Genomic DNA, 20,513 nt, shown 5'->3' on the forward strand with positions numbered 1-20,513 from the left:
AGCGCGTTGTGGGAACCGGACCAATATATATAGTTTTTTCCTCTCTCCCCTCTCTCGTCTCTGTCGCTCCATGCTTCCGTCTCCTTTCTCTCGCCTCGTCTATCCATACAGCCACCATGATCAGACCCCCCGGGGGGAGGGGGTGGGGGGTGGGGTAGAGCGCAGTCTCGTGGGTACCCCCCGGCCTGCGAGGGGCGATGGGGGTATGTGGCAAGCAGGACGAGGTCGAGGGCCGTGAGAGAGCAGAGCGAGACCGGTGGCGTTATTACTGATGAGCGACACCTGCGCGACGCACCGGTCTCGTATCTCTCACGGAGGAGGGGAAGCATAAAAGGAGGAGCGACGGCAGTGGAGATCGAGAGAGGAACAGGCCTGATTTTATGTTGTGTTTTATTTCTGAAACCTTTTCAATCCGACTGAGCAATCGATATGATTAATAACCGCTCATTTGGATGCATGTAAACGTAGCTATTGTATTTGTGTCAAAAACGACACACCTTCTCAGACAACACCTGAGATGTTTTCATCTGATATAATTAACATGTTTATTCTAACAAATCTTTCTGTTTGTGTTCATTCATTTCAGAGTCTATCAAGGGTAGTGACAGCGAAGATGATTTCACACGCAAGCAGTCGTACGCGAGGGGCTGCTGGCTTATACTTTCATTTTGTATTTGTTTATTTTATTGTTGTTGAATGTTCGCCGGTTCCCGCCTCCTTCTTCCCATAACAACGAACCTCGTTACATATATTTTGTTGTAAATTTATAAGTAATGTGTTAATTTACTAATTAGGCTAACTAGCACTCACAAAGAAACTAGGTGAACACACACAAGCATAGAACAGAAACAGAACCAAACCAAAACAGGAATAACTCACGTTATTTGTAATGCGTTACCTTACCCCCAAGACTATCCTTTTTTCACACTGTATGTCATGAAAAGTCACCTTTACATATAGCACTTTATCCAATACAGATTGTTTTAAATCAGCTTTACAGTGATGACAGGAAAATTATTAAGTAATGCAAACAGTTCGTTTCAGATGTACAGCAGCTCTAAAAGAAAATGGTGTCATTGTTCAGCTGAAGTCAGTTCAGTGTAGATTCAGTTCCGTTGTACAGATCATCAATTATTAAATTAGTTCATTTAATCTATAAAGCAGTTCTGCAGAAAAAACGGTCATGTCGTTGTTTAGCTCAGTTCTCATCCAATAGTGTCAGTGTAGTCAATAATAATATTAAGCCTTAGGCTATAAGTTAACAGAACTCCCAAAATTGAGGTAATTTTTGAGGTGATTTTGATTACCTAATGATTAATTTACATTAATGAATTAAGTTAGTAGAACTTTAGATTTAGATTTTATTGTACATACAGATATTAATTTAAACCCTACTTGGTTAAATACTTTGAGTTCTGGTTTACAGTGTACACAAGTAGCCTAATGAGGACATGTCATCTGTAAAATTTGTGCTGTTTTTGCTAAAAAGTTGTTACTTATCTTTGGAAAGATAATTAAGTTGCCAGAAAAGGTTAAAATATGCAGAAGATTATGAAAACCAAAGAATTTGCAGGACCTGTCGGAATTTTCTGAAGAACAGAAATGTTGACAAACAATGGACTCATGAACAACTTTCACAAAACATTAAAACGGTTTGGTAACAAAACACAGAATATTAAAGGTGTGTAAACATTTTAACTTTTGTCAATTTATGTAATTTTAGTTATATTTTGTCTTGTGGGCTATATAAACATGTTATGAATTAGCTTATTCATGCTGTACAGGCTACACAGTAGCTATAATAAATCACATATAAATACAATTCTTATGAACTAATTTCACTACACCTAATACAGTGTGGCAATTTATTACTGGGCCAGTCCAGATGAGGAAATCACTGAAATGAATCACTGCATTAGAGGTTTTTGTCTATAATATCCAGGGCTTTTACTTTATTAAAAGGGCTTTTATTTTATAAAGTGTTAACGCAGCTTTGGGTTTACAAACCTTCAACCGGATGTTGATCGTTATTTACAGCCGGTGAAAATGGCGGACATGGACGAGCTTTTCGGTAGTGATGGCGATAGTGACAATGAGCAACGAGGTAGTTTTTACACTTGCATTATTGCATTAATCATCGAAAATGTGTTTCATTTATGTGTTAAGTTTATTTATCATAGTAGAGCTCTCGTTTAGTGATATGTGCAGCTAGCTGAAAGACGGTCATTGCTTCAGCACTGCAGACAGCTTTTCATCACATTTTATCGGTATGGTCAGATCAGGTATTATCTTCACAAAATAACAAAGTAACCAAAGATATCACCAAAAAATTTAGTAGTCTTTCCAAATACGTCTATTTTCTATCATATCTATTATACATTTTTTAATTTAAATTATAATAGGGTAGATGGACATTTCTTCCCCATCAAAATATTTAACGTTATTGTAAAATGCATAAACAAGTGCAAAAATTTTACTGGAATAAACCTCTTTCACGATGTGCATGTTGCTTAAAATATTAGCCTAATTATAAACAGTGAAGCAGGTTGAGATGTGTGTGTATATATATATGCAGGTTGAGATGTGTGTGTATATATATATATATATATATATATATATATATATATATATATATATATATATATATATATATATATACACACACATCTCAACCTGCTTCACTGTTTATAATTAGGCTAATATTTTTGAGAAACGTATTCTTTTCAAATAAAAGTTATAATGGTCCAAACCAATTGCAGAAGATCCGCCAAGATAAATCTGAAAAACTCTTATCTTTAAATATCAAATAATTTAATAATTTCTACAAAATAATTTGTATGACAAGGCAAGCTTAGTTCAGGTTTTAAAATGTCATGTGGTGCACTGCAACTTCCCAAAATCTCAAAGATATTTATTAAATCATTTGTAAAAAAAAAAAAAACGATTCTTTGGAAAAAATGAGTGAATTGAAGACGCTCTTATGGCATTGACGAATTAATTAAAATGAATAAACGGTTACTAGTTGTTGTACAATTGTATTGCTGTTAAATTTGGAAACATGATTCCTCATTATGTAGCTCTTTTTTGCATGTGAAATGTTTCTGAAGGATTTGTTTATGTTCCATATTGAAGCTGTAAGTCAGTTTGGATAAAAGCATATCCTAAATGACAAGTTAATAAATTAGTGTATGCTTTGATGTGTTTCTTCCAGCATCCGGCTCTGGTTCTGGCTCTGGCTCTGAATCGGAGCATGAGAGACCCAGATCTGCCAGCAATGCTTCTGGCAGCGAGAGCGACGGGGATCGTGACGAAGATGAGGATGAAGATGGGGGAAAGCCAAGCAATAAAGAGCTGTTTGGAGACGACAGCGAAGATGAGCGCGGGAGCCAGCACAGCGGCAGCCACAGCCAGCACACTGGCAGCCAGCACAGCGGCAGCCCGTCAGAGCGATCACCCAACCAATCAGAGGCGAGCATGCATTCGGACAACGAGCACAGCGGGTCAGAGGGCCATCACGAGGAGGACAACGATGATGATGACAGGGGCCACAGGTCAGATGTAGGGAGTCCAGTCTCAGGAGCAGGAAGCCACAGGTCAGACAGAGGAAGTGCAAGTCCAGTGTCAGAGGTGGGCAGTCCACGCTCAGAAGCTGGAAGCGGTCATTCAGACCCTGGCACTCCTCATTCAGATGGAGAGGGGTCAGGGAAAGATCTCCATTCCGGAGATGAGAAGTGGGGCAGGGATGGAAAAAGTGACCAATCAGAGGACGAGGACAAACCGCAGAACTCGGAAGATGAAAGGGACCATTCTGATGATGAAAGGGAAAGACAAAAATCAGGTGCGGTATATTTGCGACATGATTTAAATTTTTTTTTTAAATTTAGTGTTTCCCCCAAACGAGTTCAGCACAAACTGTCCTGAAGCTGGATTTTATCTAATTTAAATCACAGTCAGGGTGGTAAATTAGCACCCGCCACCATCCAATGGCGGGTACTTTTTCAAAGTGGCCATAGTGTACCGGCCACAGTGGCGGGTGCGAACGACTAGCGATCGTCACTTCAGTCGATAAAAACCTGAATCCATGGCAATTCGAGCAAATTGGGGATTCCCATGCGCTCAGTTCGTTGGGCTTCGCACCGATTGGTTCGCGCAGTTACGCCACTCTACCATTGGTTCGTGCAGTTCCGACTGACCAGCCAATAGCGAGCGAGTAATGTAAGATTCTCATTTTCCTCTACACCTCATCAGCAATTTCGATTTTGGCACGCTTTGCAGCAGCTGACCACTAAGGAGCGAATGTACAGTGATGACATAACTGCCAGATTCAAACTGTGCTTTCACGCTATGGCTGGCGCTGAGCCAAAGATGGACGCGCTCAGTGCTTGTCATATACCACATTATGTTTATTTTAGGTTTCAGACATTTAAATGCATATAATGTATAGCAAAACAATACATTTATAGTTTGTAAAATACACAATGGTGTCTATGGAAGCAGTCCATAACAATCAAATAAATTTGCCGATGTGTTTTATTCATATCAGATACACAGTCGGCCCTATTGGCCCAATCCTATTACTGAGAGATGAGTCAATATGTTTTTTCATTAAACATGTAGGCCTACAATTACTGTAGAATATGACCAAACTGACCAAACACAATTTTACCATGGTTTCGCAGGCTTTTTTTCGCATCACTTTTTATTTGCTTAATACAAAATATGTAGGCCTATTAATAATAATACAAAATAGTGTATTAAAGCAATTCAAAATATGCTAGTGCACTTTCTTTTATAAATTTGAATTCTGAAAAAAATGGCTGGTAAAAAATATAAGTGGCTGATAACATTGGGCATCCACCAGCCACTGTGGCTGGTGGGCAAAAAAGTTAATTTCCCACCCTGATCACAGTGCATATTAATGTTATAACTTATACTAATGCTGCCTTCACGTGCTATCAGAGATTTCCTACTTCGCACTTCTGAAGTCATGATTACGAGCTTGTCGCATTCAAGTCCTTTGTTGTCAGAAAGAACAGGACACCAGGTTTATTATTTATTGGGAAAATTTTATAAAAGCCAAAATAATATTTAACATCCCATATTCAGTGTCAACCATATAAACATTCACCACACTATCTACAGTATAGTCAGCTTTTTTTATGAATCGGTGTAATACAGGCTATTTTTGCTGTATATAATACATACAATACTATGCACTACTATGGCAAGACAAGTGATGTAACTGTTGTGAAAAAAAACAAATAAAGAATAGTAAGGCCCCATCCACACTACTGCGTTTTAGTTTAGAAACGGAGAATTAAAACGAATACGATCTCCGTCCACACCAGCGTTTTAGCTGCATATTAGAATTGATCTCCATCCACATTAAAACGACTGAAAACGCGGATCACGTGACCATTCACCAACACTGGGCATGCGCGTGCCGGTGTAAACAGGCGCATGTAGGCAGTGATAGCATTGTAAAATGCAGAATTTACTTGCACAACAGCTGCTAGCAAAGACATCAACATCAGTAACGCTTGTAATTCGTTATCCATGTTGCAGTCACTAACGTTACGTAGTCCAGGCTGTTTTTGTATGTTTTCTTCCCGGAGACGGGTCATGTGATGGCTGGCTGACGAATCAGGGAAGGATATGCCATGACTGATGATATCCAATCATAGAGCAGAGCGTGAGTCGTCACTAAAACGCCCTCCGGAGATTCAAAACGTGAAACGTGGTCGGCAGCGTTTCTAAACTTCTCCGTTTTAGGTCTTCGTTTTTGCCGTTGTAGTCTGGACGGGAGGTGCAAACGTAGCAAAAGGTTTCCGTTTCTAAACGAAACCGCAGTAGTGTGGATGGGGCCTAAGTCACAGCAGCAATCGTTCTCCCCTCCGCCATGTTTACTTCCCAGTGGTAAATACGACTCAGAACAAGAGTCACCATGATAATGTCACAACAAATTTTTTGTTGTTTTTGCTTTGATGACATATCTAAAAAAAATATTGTGGAATTAGCCTAAAGCGTTTACATGCTTATTTTTTCCCTTTGATCAGATTTTGTTCAGGTCTACATCACCCCTTTCAATTTGATTGAAATTTAATTTGGACCAAACTCAATTGAATGGAGGTGTTTATGTGAAACCTTTTCAATCCGACTGAGCAATCGATATGATTAATAACCGCTCATTTGGATGCATGTAAATGTAGCTATTGTATTTGTGTCAAAAACGACACACCTTCTCAGACAACACCTGAGATGTTTTCATCTGAAATAATTAGCATGTTTATTCTAACAAATCTTTCTGTTTGTGTTCATTCATTTCAGAGTCTATCAAGGGCAGTGACAGCGAAGATGATTTCACACGCAAGAAAAAGAAGAAAATCGCTTCAGACTCCGACTCGGATTCTGACCGTGATTCACAGAGGGGTGAGTGACGGACACTTTGCTGTGATGAAACGCAGTGTCATACACACAGCAGCTCTGTTAAAATCTGTGTTTGTGTGCGTGTAGGTAAGAAGCCCGCAGCAAATGATCTGTTTGGGGAAGCAGATGATATTTCATCAGACAGCGACGCAGAGAAACCTCTCACACCTGGGCAACCAATGGTGAGACATTTACACGCACAACATCAGAATATATGAAGCTGCTGAATAACTAACTATATATTTTTGCTGATTTTCTCAAGCCAAGCTACCTTTCTTAGGGAGTTTGAAATATAATTAAACGGAAGTTGTGATGGGCTTTTCTTCACTGTTGTGATGTACATATCCGAGTAGAACGGCTTCACGAACAAGAAAAAATTCAGGGCGTTCATCATAATCACGATTATTTTGGTCTATATTGAAATCACGATTATTTAACATGATTATTGGTGGGGGATATGATCAAAGTCTTTTTTCATGATATGAGTAATTGTAAATGTCAGTGATATTTCACAATTATCAATACTTATCAATAATTATCAATACAATTATCAATACTTACAAAAACTAGTACTAGGTCAATGTGTGTAAAAAGTCCTCGAAACAGTTACAGAAGACAAGACAGTCAGCAATACAATAAGAACAAAGAAACGAATTGCGAACAAAACTGACAAAAAAATACAACAGAACAAAAATACAAATGAAATAAACAGTGCTTTGTTTTTCAGGAAGACGTTCTAACAGTGTACTAACAAATTAAGATGCCATAAATATTACTATTGTAATTGTACTGTTGTTCTCTAAAATAAATACCTATTTATTTTATTTATTTATTTAGTTTACTGCACAATAGCATTATTAATATTGTAATTTATTGCTTTTTATAATTTAATGAAAATGATTTAATTACATCTTGGGCATCTTGTCATCTTTCTCACCCTTGATAAGGTTGCATTCCTATTTCTTGCTCTTAAAAGACTCATAATTTATATTTACACCATATTCACCCTCTCTAACACCTAGAATATTAAACTGGTTGTTATATTTTACTGTATTTTCAGTAAGTAATACTTTATTTTATGGTGTCGTAATTACAAGTTAGTATGCACTTGCTATACTAATAAGTTGGGCTGAACGATTTTGGAAAATAATCGAATTGCGATTATTTTTACCAATATTGCGATTGCGATTTAATATGCGATTATTTTTTAAGCTCTTTATCTATTATATTATTCAACAAACACAAGCAATAAATCATTGTAAAATATGGGTGGGAATCTTTAGGCACCTCATGAGCCGATCAACTTTTTTTATTTATTAATTAATCTTATTAATAAAACTTAAAAAAATGATTTAATTACATAGCCTATGTAATTTTAAGTAGGCTACTTTTGAAAATAATTACACATTAAAAAGCGAAATTAATACAGTTATGTTAATCATTTTAAATAGGCTATATAAACAAATAGCTTCAAAACATAAAAGTTATCAATAACAAAGAGGGGAAAAAACATTACAAGCAATAAACAACGAGTGCTTTCAGTATTTGAGAGTCTGAATGTTTTCCATTCAAGAGCTGTGATTAAGTGATTTTTCTTTCTCAGTTTAGATACGATAAGCTGCTTCACACTAATGCACAGATCTCTTTTAAAATATAAGATGTGGTTTGTCCTGTCTGTTTAATAACTTAAGACATAACTGACTGTTTACATTAATTTCGCGTCATAAACGCATTTTGAGATGCAAGTACATTTAACCACGTAGACAGAGTCGCTCACAGCCGCATGTGAGAGCGCTCTTCACAAAGCGGGCGTGAGTATTTGAAATTGAAAGCAGCTTCTGTCGATGGTTTTCATGTTTTTATTTTTAATATATAAGCCAACTGCATTCCAAAAGACATATGATGCCTTTATAGAGCATTTGTAAGGAAAATAGCGGCGGGCATGGGACCGCGCACTACTAGAGTAACATCAAGCAAAGCGCGCATATTTCACAGCGCATAGTGCCATGATCTAACATTAGTCTAGTGCAATGAAGCCCGCGAAATGTCCAATTAATCGTTCAGCCCTACTAATAACAGTAAATTATGCATAATTACAAGTAACTAATCCTAACCCTGTAGTATAGTAAACATTACTCTCTATTATTTGTGTAATTACACTGTAACAATATCACCTTAAAATAAACTGTAACCCTTCAATATGCAAATGACTAATCAATTGAATGAATCTGAACTGAATAAATAGGATGGTGAGGACGGTCTGGAGGGAGATCATCCCGAGGAGGAGCCGGCTCCAGAGACGAGGATCGAAGTGGAGATTCCCAAAGTCAGCACAGATCTGGGCAGTGAGCTCTACTTCGTCAAGTTGCCCAACTTTCTCAGTGTGGAGCCCAGGTGTGTGAATGTCTCCTGGAGAACTGAAGTTTCTAAATGCTCCATCCTAACAATCCCAGTCAGTCAGCAGTTTGTCTCCTCTCTCCCTGTCTCTCCACAGGCCGTTTGACCCTCAATACTATGAGGATGAGTTTGAGGATGAGGAGATGTTGGATGAGGAAGGACGGACCCGTCTCAAGCTGAAGGTGGAGAACACCATCAGGTGGCGCTCTAGACGCGATGAGGAGGGCATCGAAGTCAAGGAGAGCAACGCAAGGATTGTTAAATGGTCAGACGGCAGGTGAGGAGATGCATGCAGAATTCAGTGCTGGAAAACTGCACAGAATCATTTCAGCATCTGCTGATTATTGCTTGGATGATAAAATTCTGCAGAAATCTGGAAATCAGCATCACTCTTCTCGTTCTGCAGCATGTCTCTGCACCTGGGGAATGAGGTGTTTGATGTGTATAAAGCTCCGCTGCAGGGTGACCACAACCACCTGTTCATCCGCCAGGGCACAGGACTGCAGGGTCAGGCTGTGTTCAAGACCAAACTCACCTTCAGGTGCGTCTCACACACACACATGCGCGGTTATTGGCTGCATCTGAAAACTTAGACAGCTGACTTGTTGCCTCGCTGCCATATCAGACAATGACTTTGCAGGCACATGAAGGACAGTACCTCACTAAACTAATTTCGGACAGACTTCTGAGGCAGCATAGCGGTTTAATGATCTACTACAACAAAATAAAGAGAGCTTTGGTGATAAATAAACAGATTCCTAATACTAATTTCTTGCTAGAAATGACATCAAAAGTGGAAAAAGTTTGTCAAAAATGGACATTTACATACAAACTGACCACCCACCGCAACTTTCCGACACCATATTTCTGTTATGGAATGAAACGCACAGGATTATGGGATATCAAAGGCAGCGAAGGATACATATATGCTTCCTTCAAAAATCGATCAAATAATGATATTTCAGTACGTGTCTTGTTGCCTTCCTGCTTGCAGTGGCAACATTTTTCAGCTTTCGGACACATCCATAGTATTGGTAGTGATGATATATCACTGGTTGGACGCTAGGTGGTGCTATTGGGTAATTTTTGCTAACCAGTGCTACAGGATCACATGTTTTTGTAGGCCACAACCTGGACACAAGTTAGCACTTTAGCAATTCCGGTTTCATCATCCAAGTCCTCATCGTCTTTTAGTGACAGTTTCACTCACTGTCATAAGCAGGTATTGTTTGATATCATGATAACCACTTGCGCATCTGCATTGAGTTTACTTTTTGTGTATGAAAAGTACCTCTACACACGAGAGGCTGCATGATGGCAAAAAAAAACCTCTATACATTATTTAGTGCTATTCTATTTCTAGGGTATTTGAACTGTTGTTGTTTTCAAGTAAGTTTCAATCATGATGTTCCTCATTTAAGCCAGTATAAAATTTCATACTGGAATCATCCCTCATGATATAACCAGTATTGCATGCATATGTACATTTAACAAATTTGAGTATAGTGCCTGAAAACAAAGCCGTTGTGATGCCAAACCCCCTCATCGAATATATACTCGTATATAATATTCCCAGGATAAAACCTGTTTCATTGAAGTATCTTTTAGTTTAGTTTGTAAAGAGTTTTTTCAACATTTTTAATAATCTTTAAGCCTTTTTGTCATGTGACATTTATAAAAGAACAAATGTCCCATGCTCAAGTAATATGCAATTGTAATCATTCTAAAATTAAAAATGTTTAAAATAGTTTTAGATGAATTAAAGCATAACATATTTCAGGATGCCTGTATGTGTATCTCTACACATAGCTGACATGTATGTGTGTTTGTAGACCTCACTCCACAGACAGCGCCACACACAGGAAAATGACCCTCTCTCTTGCTGACCGCTGCTCAAAGACACAGAAGATCCGAATTCTGCCCATGGCTGGCAGAGACCCAGAGTCCCAGAGAAATGAGATGATCAAGGTAAAACAAACACACACAGACTTGAACTCGGCAAAGAGATTTGAGTTTAGACCAAGACTGATGAAAAACATTCATATCAACCCAGAAATGCTGTTTTCTCAGAGGGAGGGTTATATCACAACGTGTATCCTCCTTAATAAAAAGCTCTTCTTTCTGAAACCCTGGAGTTTTATGAGGAAACGAGTTCATAGAACTGTCCTCCTAGGGAGTTTAAGCATTATGTTTTGAATCTTAAGGCCCCGATATACTTAATGCGAAATCATTTTGATGTAATTTCGAACAAAATCAGGAATTTCGAATCAAACTCATCTTTAATCAAAATTACATATTTAAGTTTTCCTTAAAGGGATTGTTGAGTATGATTTCACTTTTCTAACTTTGGTTAGTGTGAAATGTTGGTGTTTGAGCATAAACAACTTCTGCAAAGTTACAATGCTCAAAGTTCAAAGCAAAGGAAGATATTTGCTTTTAAAGAAAAGGACTACAACAAACGGCTGGTAGGGACTACACGACATTCCTCCCGGGTTAGTGACATCACCAACCCTAAAATGTACATAAACCCCGCCCCCGGGAACTGTCCATGTTGAGGAGGAAAAGTTGTTGTATAAGAGTACATTTGTGAGTCAGCTCAAACTTTAGCATCCATCCTTTCACATGCAATAGAAAGTCATCTCACAACAGTTCCTATACGAGCGATTTATAGATTACCATGACAGAATATTGTAATTGAAGATAGTTAACTCCACATCAGCAACATAAATTCATCAAATAACCATTCAGAGACGTCCTGTTGCATTCTATATGTTGTCACTTCTTCTTGAGTCTCTCCATCTTTGTCTGACTCCATATTAACATTAAAGGCAGAACAGTTTCTGTAATTTTATTGTGTCTGTGTGAGGTACTGGCAGCTGCTAACACACGCTCTTGAAACCCCGCCCTCTGCAGCAGCTTATTTGCATTTAAAGGGCCAGGCACAAAACGGTGCGTTTTTGCAAACCCTCAAAAAGTGACTTTAACATGCTATAAAAATATCTGTGGGGTATTTTGTGCTAAAACCACACACACACACACACACACACACACACACACACACACACACACACACACACACACACACACACACACACACTCTGGGGACATCAGAGATTTATTTTACATCTTGTGAAAAAGGCATTTTACCACCCCTTTAAATTATTTCTTCATGCCTTAAAATAGCTTGAATGTAACTCTATACCTTTGCCACATTTAGTATACGCGGTCTATAAATATTCAAATTAGCCCCGTCTCTATTAACTCGCACCAGCTCAGAGACCCACTCATTGATGATCACACGTTAATGTGATTGGTTAGAATTGTGATTGGTTATTTTGTGACATCAGAAACACCAGCGATTTCAAACCGTGATTTTGAGACTGTCTTTGGTTCACTGCAGTTTTAAGGAGAAAATACTCAGTAATGGTGTTGAGTAATGAATTTGTACATGGTTTGTCTTAAAGCACACTAAAAACACCACATAGACATACAAACAACATTTAAAAGCTTGATTTTCACCACAGTGAGACTTTAACAGAACGCCCGAGCTGTTATTCGACAGCAGTCAATTATTTCAAGTTTTATGGAAAGCAATCAAACCAACATTAGGCATTCTGAGTTGATGCATTTAAGATAAATAGAATGGTAATAATTAACTGGAAAAAAAGATAAAAGGGTGCATCCGTAACAGTACAAAACTTTTGTTAACAATCTGCCCATACAGGCTATTTTGAACAAATGTGCATAAATCACAGATGCTGAGATGTCTCCATAAAGGAAAAGAACATATAGCAAAATATGAGCCTTTACTGCCATATAAATATAAGGGATATTTTAGCGGATTCACTCTGCATTTAAATACTGTTGTCTCTCCTGAAACAAAGCAGTGTATTTGTCGCCGTTGGTCCTCTTAGAAACATCATGAAAAATACAACTTTTATAAAAAATTTGTATAGATTATATACAGAAAGCAAGCAAAGAGCTTTCCCTTTATAATGACTGAAATCTGTCAAACACTTCAGTTGCAGCGATAAAGCTAGAACGTCCAATGCTGCATATCACGTTGTAATGTGAAACCTTTGACTGTCTTCAGACTACAGAACGTGAACACAAATAAGCACGGGATCGTTTGAAAGCCGCTGCCTATCAGTGGGTAACGAATTGAGTCGAATATTCCCTATTGATTGCCAACCGGCACGCAGAGTAAATATTATTCCACCTGTTACATCAAATATTAGCGATTCACCCGTCGAGTACCCGCAGGAACCCAAGCGCATGCAGGACTATCCTGTAAAGCTCCTTGCTTTAAAGCGATCTTTGTATAACGTGCTATAGAAATAAATGTGACGTGAATTCAGATATTTAACATATTACATATTCATCTAAAGTCCGGATGTTCGCTAACACTATACCACTGGTCACGTTTTTCGAACTTCTTTTTACTCCTAAGCGAGGAACGGGAAATAACTTAGCCTTGAGTATATTGGGGCCTTTAAAGGACAACATTACACAAAATGACTCCGCTCATGTCATTTCATTTCAGAAAAAAAATCTGATAAACTATTGCACAATACAGTAGTAACATAACAGACTTATCAGAGTCTGTGAAGACCAGGCCATCTCACAGTACGTTTTCTCTCACACTCTAACACGTACACACACACACACACACACACACACACACACACACACACACACACACACACAGCAGATCTTGGCAGCAGCAGGTTATGCACGTATGATTTGAGTTGTGTTATCTAAACAGATTGGCAACTGAAGTGGAGCACTGTACATGTTTTATCTATTTCCTCTCTCATTTATCTTCCTCTGACCATAATTCTAATGTCCAAAGAGCCAGATTTCATATCAGATGAATGACCATACGTCAGTCAAAGACCTAGACCCCATTAGACAGTCTTACTGAGAGCTATAAAAGGATTTCAGGTTTTATTGAAAGTGATTTTGAGAGATAATAATCATGCATAAACGCCTGGACCTGTTTTTGAATCAGCTGGGCCTGAATTTACATATTTTTTTATTTTTATAAATACTTTTGTTCAGCGAGGGTGCATTAAACTTATAAAAAATGCCAGGTAAAGACTTTTGTTTATTTATTTTAACTTTATAATACATTTTATATCAAGGTTTCCAGAACAATATTAAGTTGCACTATTTTCAACATTGATAATAATAATAAATTGATAATAATAATAATAAATTGATAATAATAAATAATAATATTCCTTATCAGCATATTATAATGATTTCTGAAGGTCATGTGACTCTAGGACTAGAGCAATGACCGCTGAAAATTCTTAATAAATTGCATTTCTAAAATATTAAAGTAGAACACTGTTCTTTTGAATTGTAATACTTTTTCACAATATTACCGTTTTTACTGTATTTTAAATAAAATAAATAGCCTTGGTTATCATAAGATTGGTTATCACAAAAAGTATTTTTAACAGTAGCGTATATACAATACATTCCAGATGGCATCAACGGCGTTTATGATTTTAGTATCTAACCCCCAGCAATCTCAGTATTAACTGCAGTTTATTGGGAAAGTCGTGGAACTTCTCTGGTGAAAAGTGTGGGGATCCTGGATCAAAATGTAACAAATGAAAATATTTATTAAATCCAATAAGGTTTAGTTTTTAAATCCTTTGTCATTAGATAAAATGTGTCTATATTCATCTCCTCTTTGACTGATAAACTAGGTGGATGTGTTCGCCAGTGTAATCCTGCAGTGACGTCAGTTTCTCTCTCTCTGTGCAGAAAGAAGAGGAGAGATTACGCGCATCTATCCGCCGCGAGTCCCAGCAGAGGCGCATGAGAGAGAAACAGCATCAGCGAGGTCTGAACGCCGGGTACCTGGAGCCGGACCGCTATGATGAGGATGAGGAGGGTGACGAATCCATCAGCCTGGCCGCCATCAAGAGCAAATATAAGGGTGGTGGAGGTCTGAGGGGTAGGTTGTGGCGGCTGCAAAATATTACACATTGGGCGTTGTGTATAAAATGCTCAAACATTTTTACACTGTAAAAACAAATGTCAGACCTCTCCAACTCAGGAATTTCTAGTGACTGGTCACATCTAAATTTTTCAATTGGTCTAATTTAATTTCATAAAAAATGGATAAAAAAAACATAACACTGCATACATTCGTCTTCTGCATAACAGGATGTCTTTGTGGTGAAGACAACTTTCAAAAGCGGCTCTGCATATGCTAAAAACCTGCAAATAACATTGACAAAGCTTCCCTGCATCACATCTGGAAAGTGACAAAACAGAAGTTACTTCATTAATTAATGAGGATGAGACAGTCAGTCGATTTAGATATAGCTTTATCGTTTATTTTCTGGTATGTAAACATGTACTGCTTAAAGTTTCTGACATGAGCGATATAAATGAATGGATGAATAAAATAATCGCGAGCTTAACATGTTTTATATTAAAAGGGAATAAGCTCCAGGCCGACGCCAACTGCAATCTAATGACACTGTGTTCAGTGGTCATGTGGTGCATGTATCACATAAATTACATCTCAGAAGTCGATCAAAACTGTATTTACACGTATGGCTACCATCAGATAACTGGGAAATGTGGTAACTGGGAAAATGCTCTTGAAAGCAATGAACTCAAAATTCTACAAAATGTCTTTTAAACTTATACCGGGTCTTAGAGCAAATCTTTGGAGAATAAATTCAGTGCTCAATACTCACCATAACATCTTGAAACTTGTGACGATGAATATCTGTATTCTCTTGGGAATGTTGTTTATTAACACCCCTTTTTATTTCTAATGATGCACCGAAATGAATTTTTTACCGAAACCAAAATGAGTTAATTTAGCTGAAAACAAGGTTTATTTAACAATCAATTCATTAATCAAATTGTTTAGTAATCAACAAATAATTGTTGAAATATCAACATTTAAACGGTGCCTATAATGACCGATTTATTGAAACATTCTGTAAAGGAGATATAACAGGTTAAGTTAAGACTTTCATATCAAAAGTCACAAAGCACAAAACGTATCGAGATTAATGGATGGTGTAGTTTTGTTCATGCATCAACTGAAAACAGCATAGAATAAAAGATCAATCTTGGGATTTAAGAATTGATATCAATTTATCAAAATGAAGATCGATTAAAATTGATTAAATGATATTGTCAGCCCAGCCCTAGCATTGAGAAGTGCTAATTAAACAGCGCATTTCGGCCCTCCAAAACCATTTCATCCAACATGCTGTATTGGGCCATTGTATCTGTGCTTCACTAATCATTTCCATATGCTTGTAGCCATTCAGACATGGTACCTGTAAACCTCTTTTTTGAGGAAAAACCCTTTACACCAACTAAACAAACAACTCTGACATCTGACCGAATTGCATCTGCACCAATAGCTTTAGTGTGAAAATGACCGCCTCTATAGGAAGTAGGTCAGTTGATATGGCCTCTGAACTGCGGTGGGGTGCTGTCTGTCCTCTATATTGTATTCCATCGCTTCCCCGTGGGTCGGTGTTTCTGCACAACAGATTCTTTGAGTGAGATTGAGACCTGCTGCGATCAGCTAGAACATTTTGTACAGCAACAACAGCTTGTGTTCCCAAAACAGTACGTCTCACACGCGCACACTTTCTCACTGACAGTAACCGCTACAGCCGTTAGCCGATTACCTGCCGACTCCTTAATACTGCATTGTGTCGGAGTCCAACTGAGATTTAGATTAGTTTGTTCAGTTTGATTTGTTTGTGCCAGTAAGAGGCATTTACTGAAAGAACATCTCTCTGGAATGCTTGAAAATGTGTCCTGAATTCTGAGCTGTGCTAAAATGTTTGTTTGTTTGTTTGTTTGTTTGTGGGTCATAGAGGAGCGAGCCAGGATCTATTCTTCAGACAGCGATGAAGGTTCTGATGAAGACAAGGCCCAGCGGCTGATGAAGGCCAAGAGACTGGACAGTGATGAGGTGAAACTTTCAGTCCTAACAGACCGTTTATTAAAACAAAAGTTGAAAAAGGAATGTATGATATAATGTCATAACCTATAGCACAACACTGACTGGCCGCCCACTTTTTCAGCAGCCTTGGTTACAAAAGTATATTTCCCATTCATTTTCTTCAGTAAAGAGATCAAAGCCATGAACCAAAGTAAACGACTTTAAAGGTTTACTTCACTCAAAAGATAAAATTCTGTCATTAACTTCTGTCGTCCCAAACCCATAAAGCTTTCTTTCATCTTTTAAACACAAATTAAGATATTTTTTATATTCTCTCTCATATAATTTTTGTCTATTATTGGTGTGATGAGATCTTGCGATAGAAACGTGACAATATTTCCCGTCGAGGTCAAAGCTGTTTGGTGATATCAGCATAGAGTTGAGTTTGTGGCAAAACCTTTTATAGTGCTTGTATTATGTTGTTCTGTCTCATACTCAGCCATATCTTGTAATGAATGTGACTTCAGTTTTACTTTCTGTCATGATTCCTCGATTCAATTTGAGTGCTCGATTAAAAAGAAGTCCTCGATTTCAATTTACCCACATCGTTTAACCAGCAAAATACGCAAAGTGGCCAGAAGAATCAATGGACCGCATTATTAGATTGTTTTCTATGGCTGCAGCCACTGTACGTTTAACCTTCTCATAGTGTTATTGTGAAATTAAATAAATAAATAAATGCGCTGCGGGTATCGGAGTGATTTGTTGTTCATTGCTATTTCAAAATAAAAGTTTAAGCCCTCGCTCGCTTTGATTGTTTGCATGTGGACATCAAAACGTTCTTGTTCAAGAAATTACACTGGCATTTCTTGTAAAGAAGCGGCTAAATATTAAGTGGACATTTTAATGAAATGTTGTTTGGCCAATAATAAACAAGGATTTGATCATGCTGTAAAGTGTAACAACAAAAATCACCAGTCCGTTGGCGCCCTCTGCAGGCATTTGTTATAATGCGGACTGTTCAGAAGTTGATTATTGTTTATAGTATATTACATGATCTATTTTAACAGTTGTTCAATACATGTATATGATTAATTTCTTTTGAACCAAGTACCATTGCCTCATTGTTATTATATATCTATTTTAAAAGCTATTGTTCACTTAGTCTTAGATACATTTTTATTACCACAATTTTCTTTATCTGATTACTCAATTACCAAAATAATCGTTAAGTGACAGCCCTAGATTAGTTAAAACATTAAAAATGCACCTGGATAGTTTTGCATTTTGTGACTTTCAATCACATATTTTGTCATTGAAGATTTCTTAATATTGGATTCACGAGAAGGCGATATTTTAACACTATTATTGTGTAACGTATCATGAGTTAACGGTTTCATCAAAACCCTACTATTCATTGAAAGTCCATGCAACCAAAACTATCTACTATCTAGCTTCAAAAAGTTTCTACTATGCCTCGATGTTATTTTTGAAGCTTGAACATTTTGGCGTGACTTTCAATAGATTGACAAAAATAAAAAAATGTGTTTGTGTTCCAAAGCTGACTGAAAGTCATACGTGTATGGACTGACATGAGGTTGAGTAAATAATTACCGCATTAAACATTTTGGGTGAACTATCCCTTTAAGATCAATCACAATATTTTGTTATTTTGCCATGATTCTTGTTTCTTTTGTAACTGAATCCTGCTTAAGGATTGTTCGTAGTGAATTATTGCTAAAATATTTGCTGTGGAGAGAAAATGACTGGGAGTTATGCTTTTCAAAGGTTAATAGGCTAGCCAATCATAACAGAAGTAATTTACATATAGAAGTCTTAAAGATACAGTATCAAAACCAATTCGAAAGCTCTGAGAGGCTGGGAAATTTCTGACTTGTCTTTATGACACCTTGACTAACACCATAAGTGCACTTTAGGGAATTAAAAGAATATATATTTATCATTTCTTTCAGGAGGGAGAGAACTCTGGAAAGCGAAAGGCAGAGGAAGATGACGAATCTGCAGCTGCCAAGAAACCCAAAAAATATGTCATCAGTGATGAAGAAGAGGAGGAGGAGGAGGTGGGAGAGGAGGAGGTGGGGGGGGAGGAAGAGTTGGGTGAGGGTGAGGGTGAGGTGGGCGAGGTGGAGGATGTGGAGGAAGACGAATGATTTTTTTGTTTAGATTTTTTTTTTATCGTTTTGTGGTTGTTAAATCACAATAAAGTAGGTGGTTAATCCATAAAATCAAATCTGCAGTTATTTGTATATTTTATAAGGATTGAAGATGCTCATCATTACAACAAAACAATAAAGAGCAATAACGTTGATGAGGGCTGCTTGTGGTTTATTAAATGTGTAACTGAAATAATGTGTAACTGAAAAAAAATGTGTAACGCTGCTCTACTCGACACTGACACAACTTCACTTTTTTTTGTCTTCTGTTCAGTGTTTTTTTTTTTTTTGAAAATATGAAACAGAAAGGACATTCTGTATGTGATGGGCATTTCAAATATGCGAAATATGTTTGAAACAAAGTTGCTGCGGAAATCTTCAATTTCATTTAAACCCTCACATGCCAAAATATATTACAAAGTGTACCTTTGTACCCAAAGACTTTATGTCCTGGTAAAATTATTAACCTAATTATAACCTGTAATTTATGAATACCATCCATCACATCCACATCCATCACAGTTGCTGTTTTAATATTGACATGTTGACTCTGTTTGTGTTGGTGTGCGTTTTCTTCACAGCACCTGCTCATCCTCCGGCTACAGAGAGATTTGAAAGGCTGTTTATGTATAGATCTCGCCCCATGGCCCCAGAATGACGCACACACACACACACACACACACCCTTGTACTTCCTGGAAGGTAATGCAGGCCGCCTTACCCTGCATTTGTTCTCTTTTATTATTGCAGAGCTTCTGATCTATCGAGTCACCTCTCTACAGCTGCAGACACATTTAACCAGCTTGCTCTTTTTCTCTTTCTTTTAGTGTTGTATGCCGTCATAATTGTGTTTCTTAGTTGCTTTTTATAGAAAGTAATGTGTCACGTTACTTTTGCGTTACCTTTTCTCACCTGGGCTGGACTTGTTTGTTTTTTAATAAAAAATAAAATTAAAAAAAGTTACATTTTTTAGCAAATGTAAAGGCCTCTTCACACCAAAAGTGAAATGAATAAGCTTCAGGTTGAGGAAAATGCTTATTCATGCCTTTCCAGTAGAGGGAGCAGCTCAAACAAACCAACACTAATGTGACGTTTATATCTTTGCTTATTAGTATTTGAGAAGGTCAGCAGGGAAGACATTGCTTAAATTGAGATTAAAAATATAAAGTAGCCTATTTTTGTGTCATTTAACTTATTTAATTATTGCAGGTTTGTGTAATAACCTGAGTTTGCATTTCACTGTTTTTATTCATTTTTAGGAATACTGAAATCTGTTTTTGTGCAAGTGAGATCAGAGAACAGTAATAAGAAGTGATAAATTGTGCTTAATCCTATAAATCCTACAATATATTTGATATGCAAATCGTACACATGCCTTCTACTATCTGATTGATAGTTTATACTTTTTTAGCAAAGTAAAAAAGGCCTTTTAGTAAAAATGTACACCTTCAGTTTGTGGTACACGTCTATTTGCTGTAAAATCTTCACTGATTTTTATTAAGTAAACATGAGATTAACTAAATATTATATTGTTATATTCACAATGGACACTTACATAATGGATCCAGATTAACT

At 37.3% G+C, this 20,513-nt stretch overlaps 1 protein-coding gene across 1 annotated transcript; it reads left to right on the forward strand.

Annotated features, from left to right (window-relative positions):
- Nucleotides 1-1,961: 1,961 nt before the first annotated feature.
- On the forward strand, nucleotides 1,962-19,874 carry leo1 (LEO1 homolog, Paf1/RNA polymerase II complex component). Its single transcript, XM_079621142.1, has 11 exons — nucleotides 1,962-2,104; nucleotides 3,212-3,838; nucleotides 6,328-6,429; nucleotides 6,514-6,608; nucleotides 8,672-8,820; nucleotides 8,921-9,100; nucleotides 9,230-9,364; nucleotides 10,656-10,791; nucleotides 14,602-14,794; nucleotides 16,698-16,795; nucleotides 18,739-19,874. The coding sequence occupies exons 1-11, from the start codon at nucleotides 2,047-2,049 to the stop codon at nucleotides 18,934-18,936; spliced, it is 1,971 nt and encodes a 656-aa protein (XP_079477268.1). The 5' UTR covers nucleotides 1,962-2,046; the 3' UTR covers nucleotides 18,937-19,874.
- Nucleotides 19,875-20,513: the final 639 nt, after the last annotated feature.

This window comes from Phoxinus phoxinus (assembly GCF_949152265.1).
Source record: "Phoxinus phoxinus genome assembly, chromosome: 8".
NCBI classification, from domain to species: domain Eukaryota; kingdom Metazoa; phylum Chordata; class Actinopteri; order Cypriniformes; family Leuciscidae; genus Phoxinus; species Phoxinus phoxinus.

Excerpts from the sequence above, each read along its gene's own strand:
- leo1 (XM_079621142.1), top strand. The coding sequence starts at position 2,047 with ATGGCGGACATGGACGAGCTTTTCGGTAGTGATGGCGATAGTGACAAT. Across the intron at positions 9,101-9,229 it reads GTTAAATGGTCAGACGGCAG|CATGTCTCTGCACCTGGGGA; the intron begins GTGAGGAGATGC and ends CTCGTTCTGCAG. Across the intron at positions 14,795-16,697 it reads GGGTGGTGGAGGTCTGAGGG|AGGAGCGAGCCAGGATCTAT; the intron begins GTAGGTTGTGGC and ends TGTGGGTCATAG.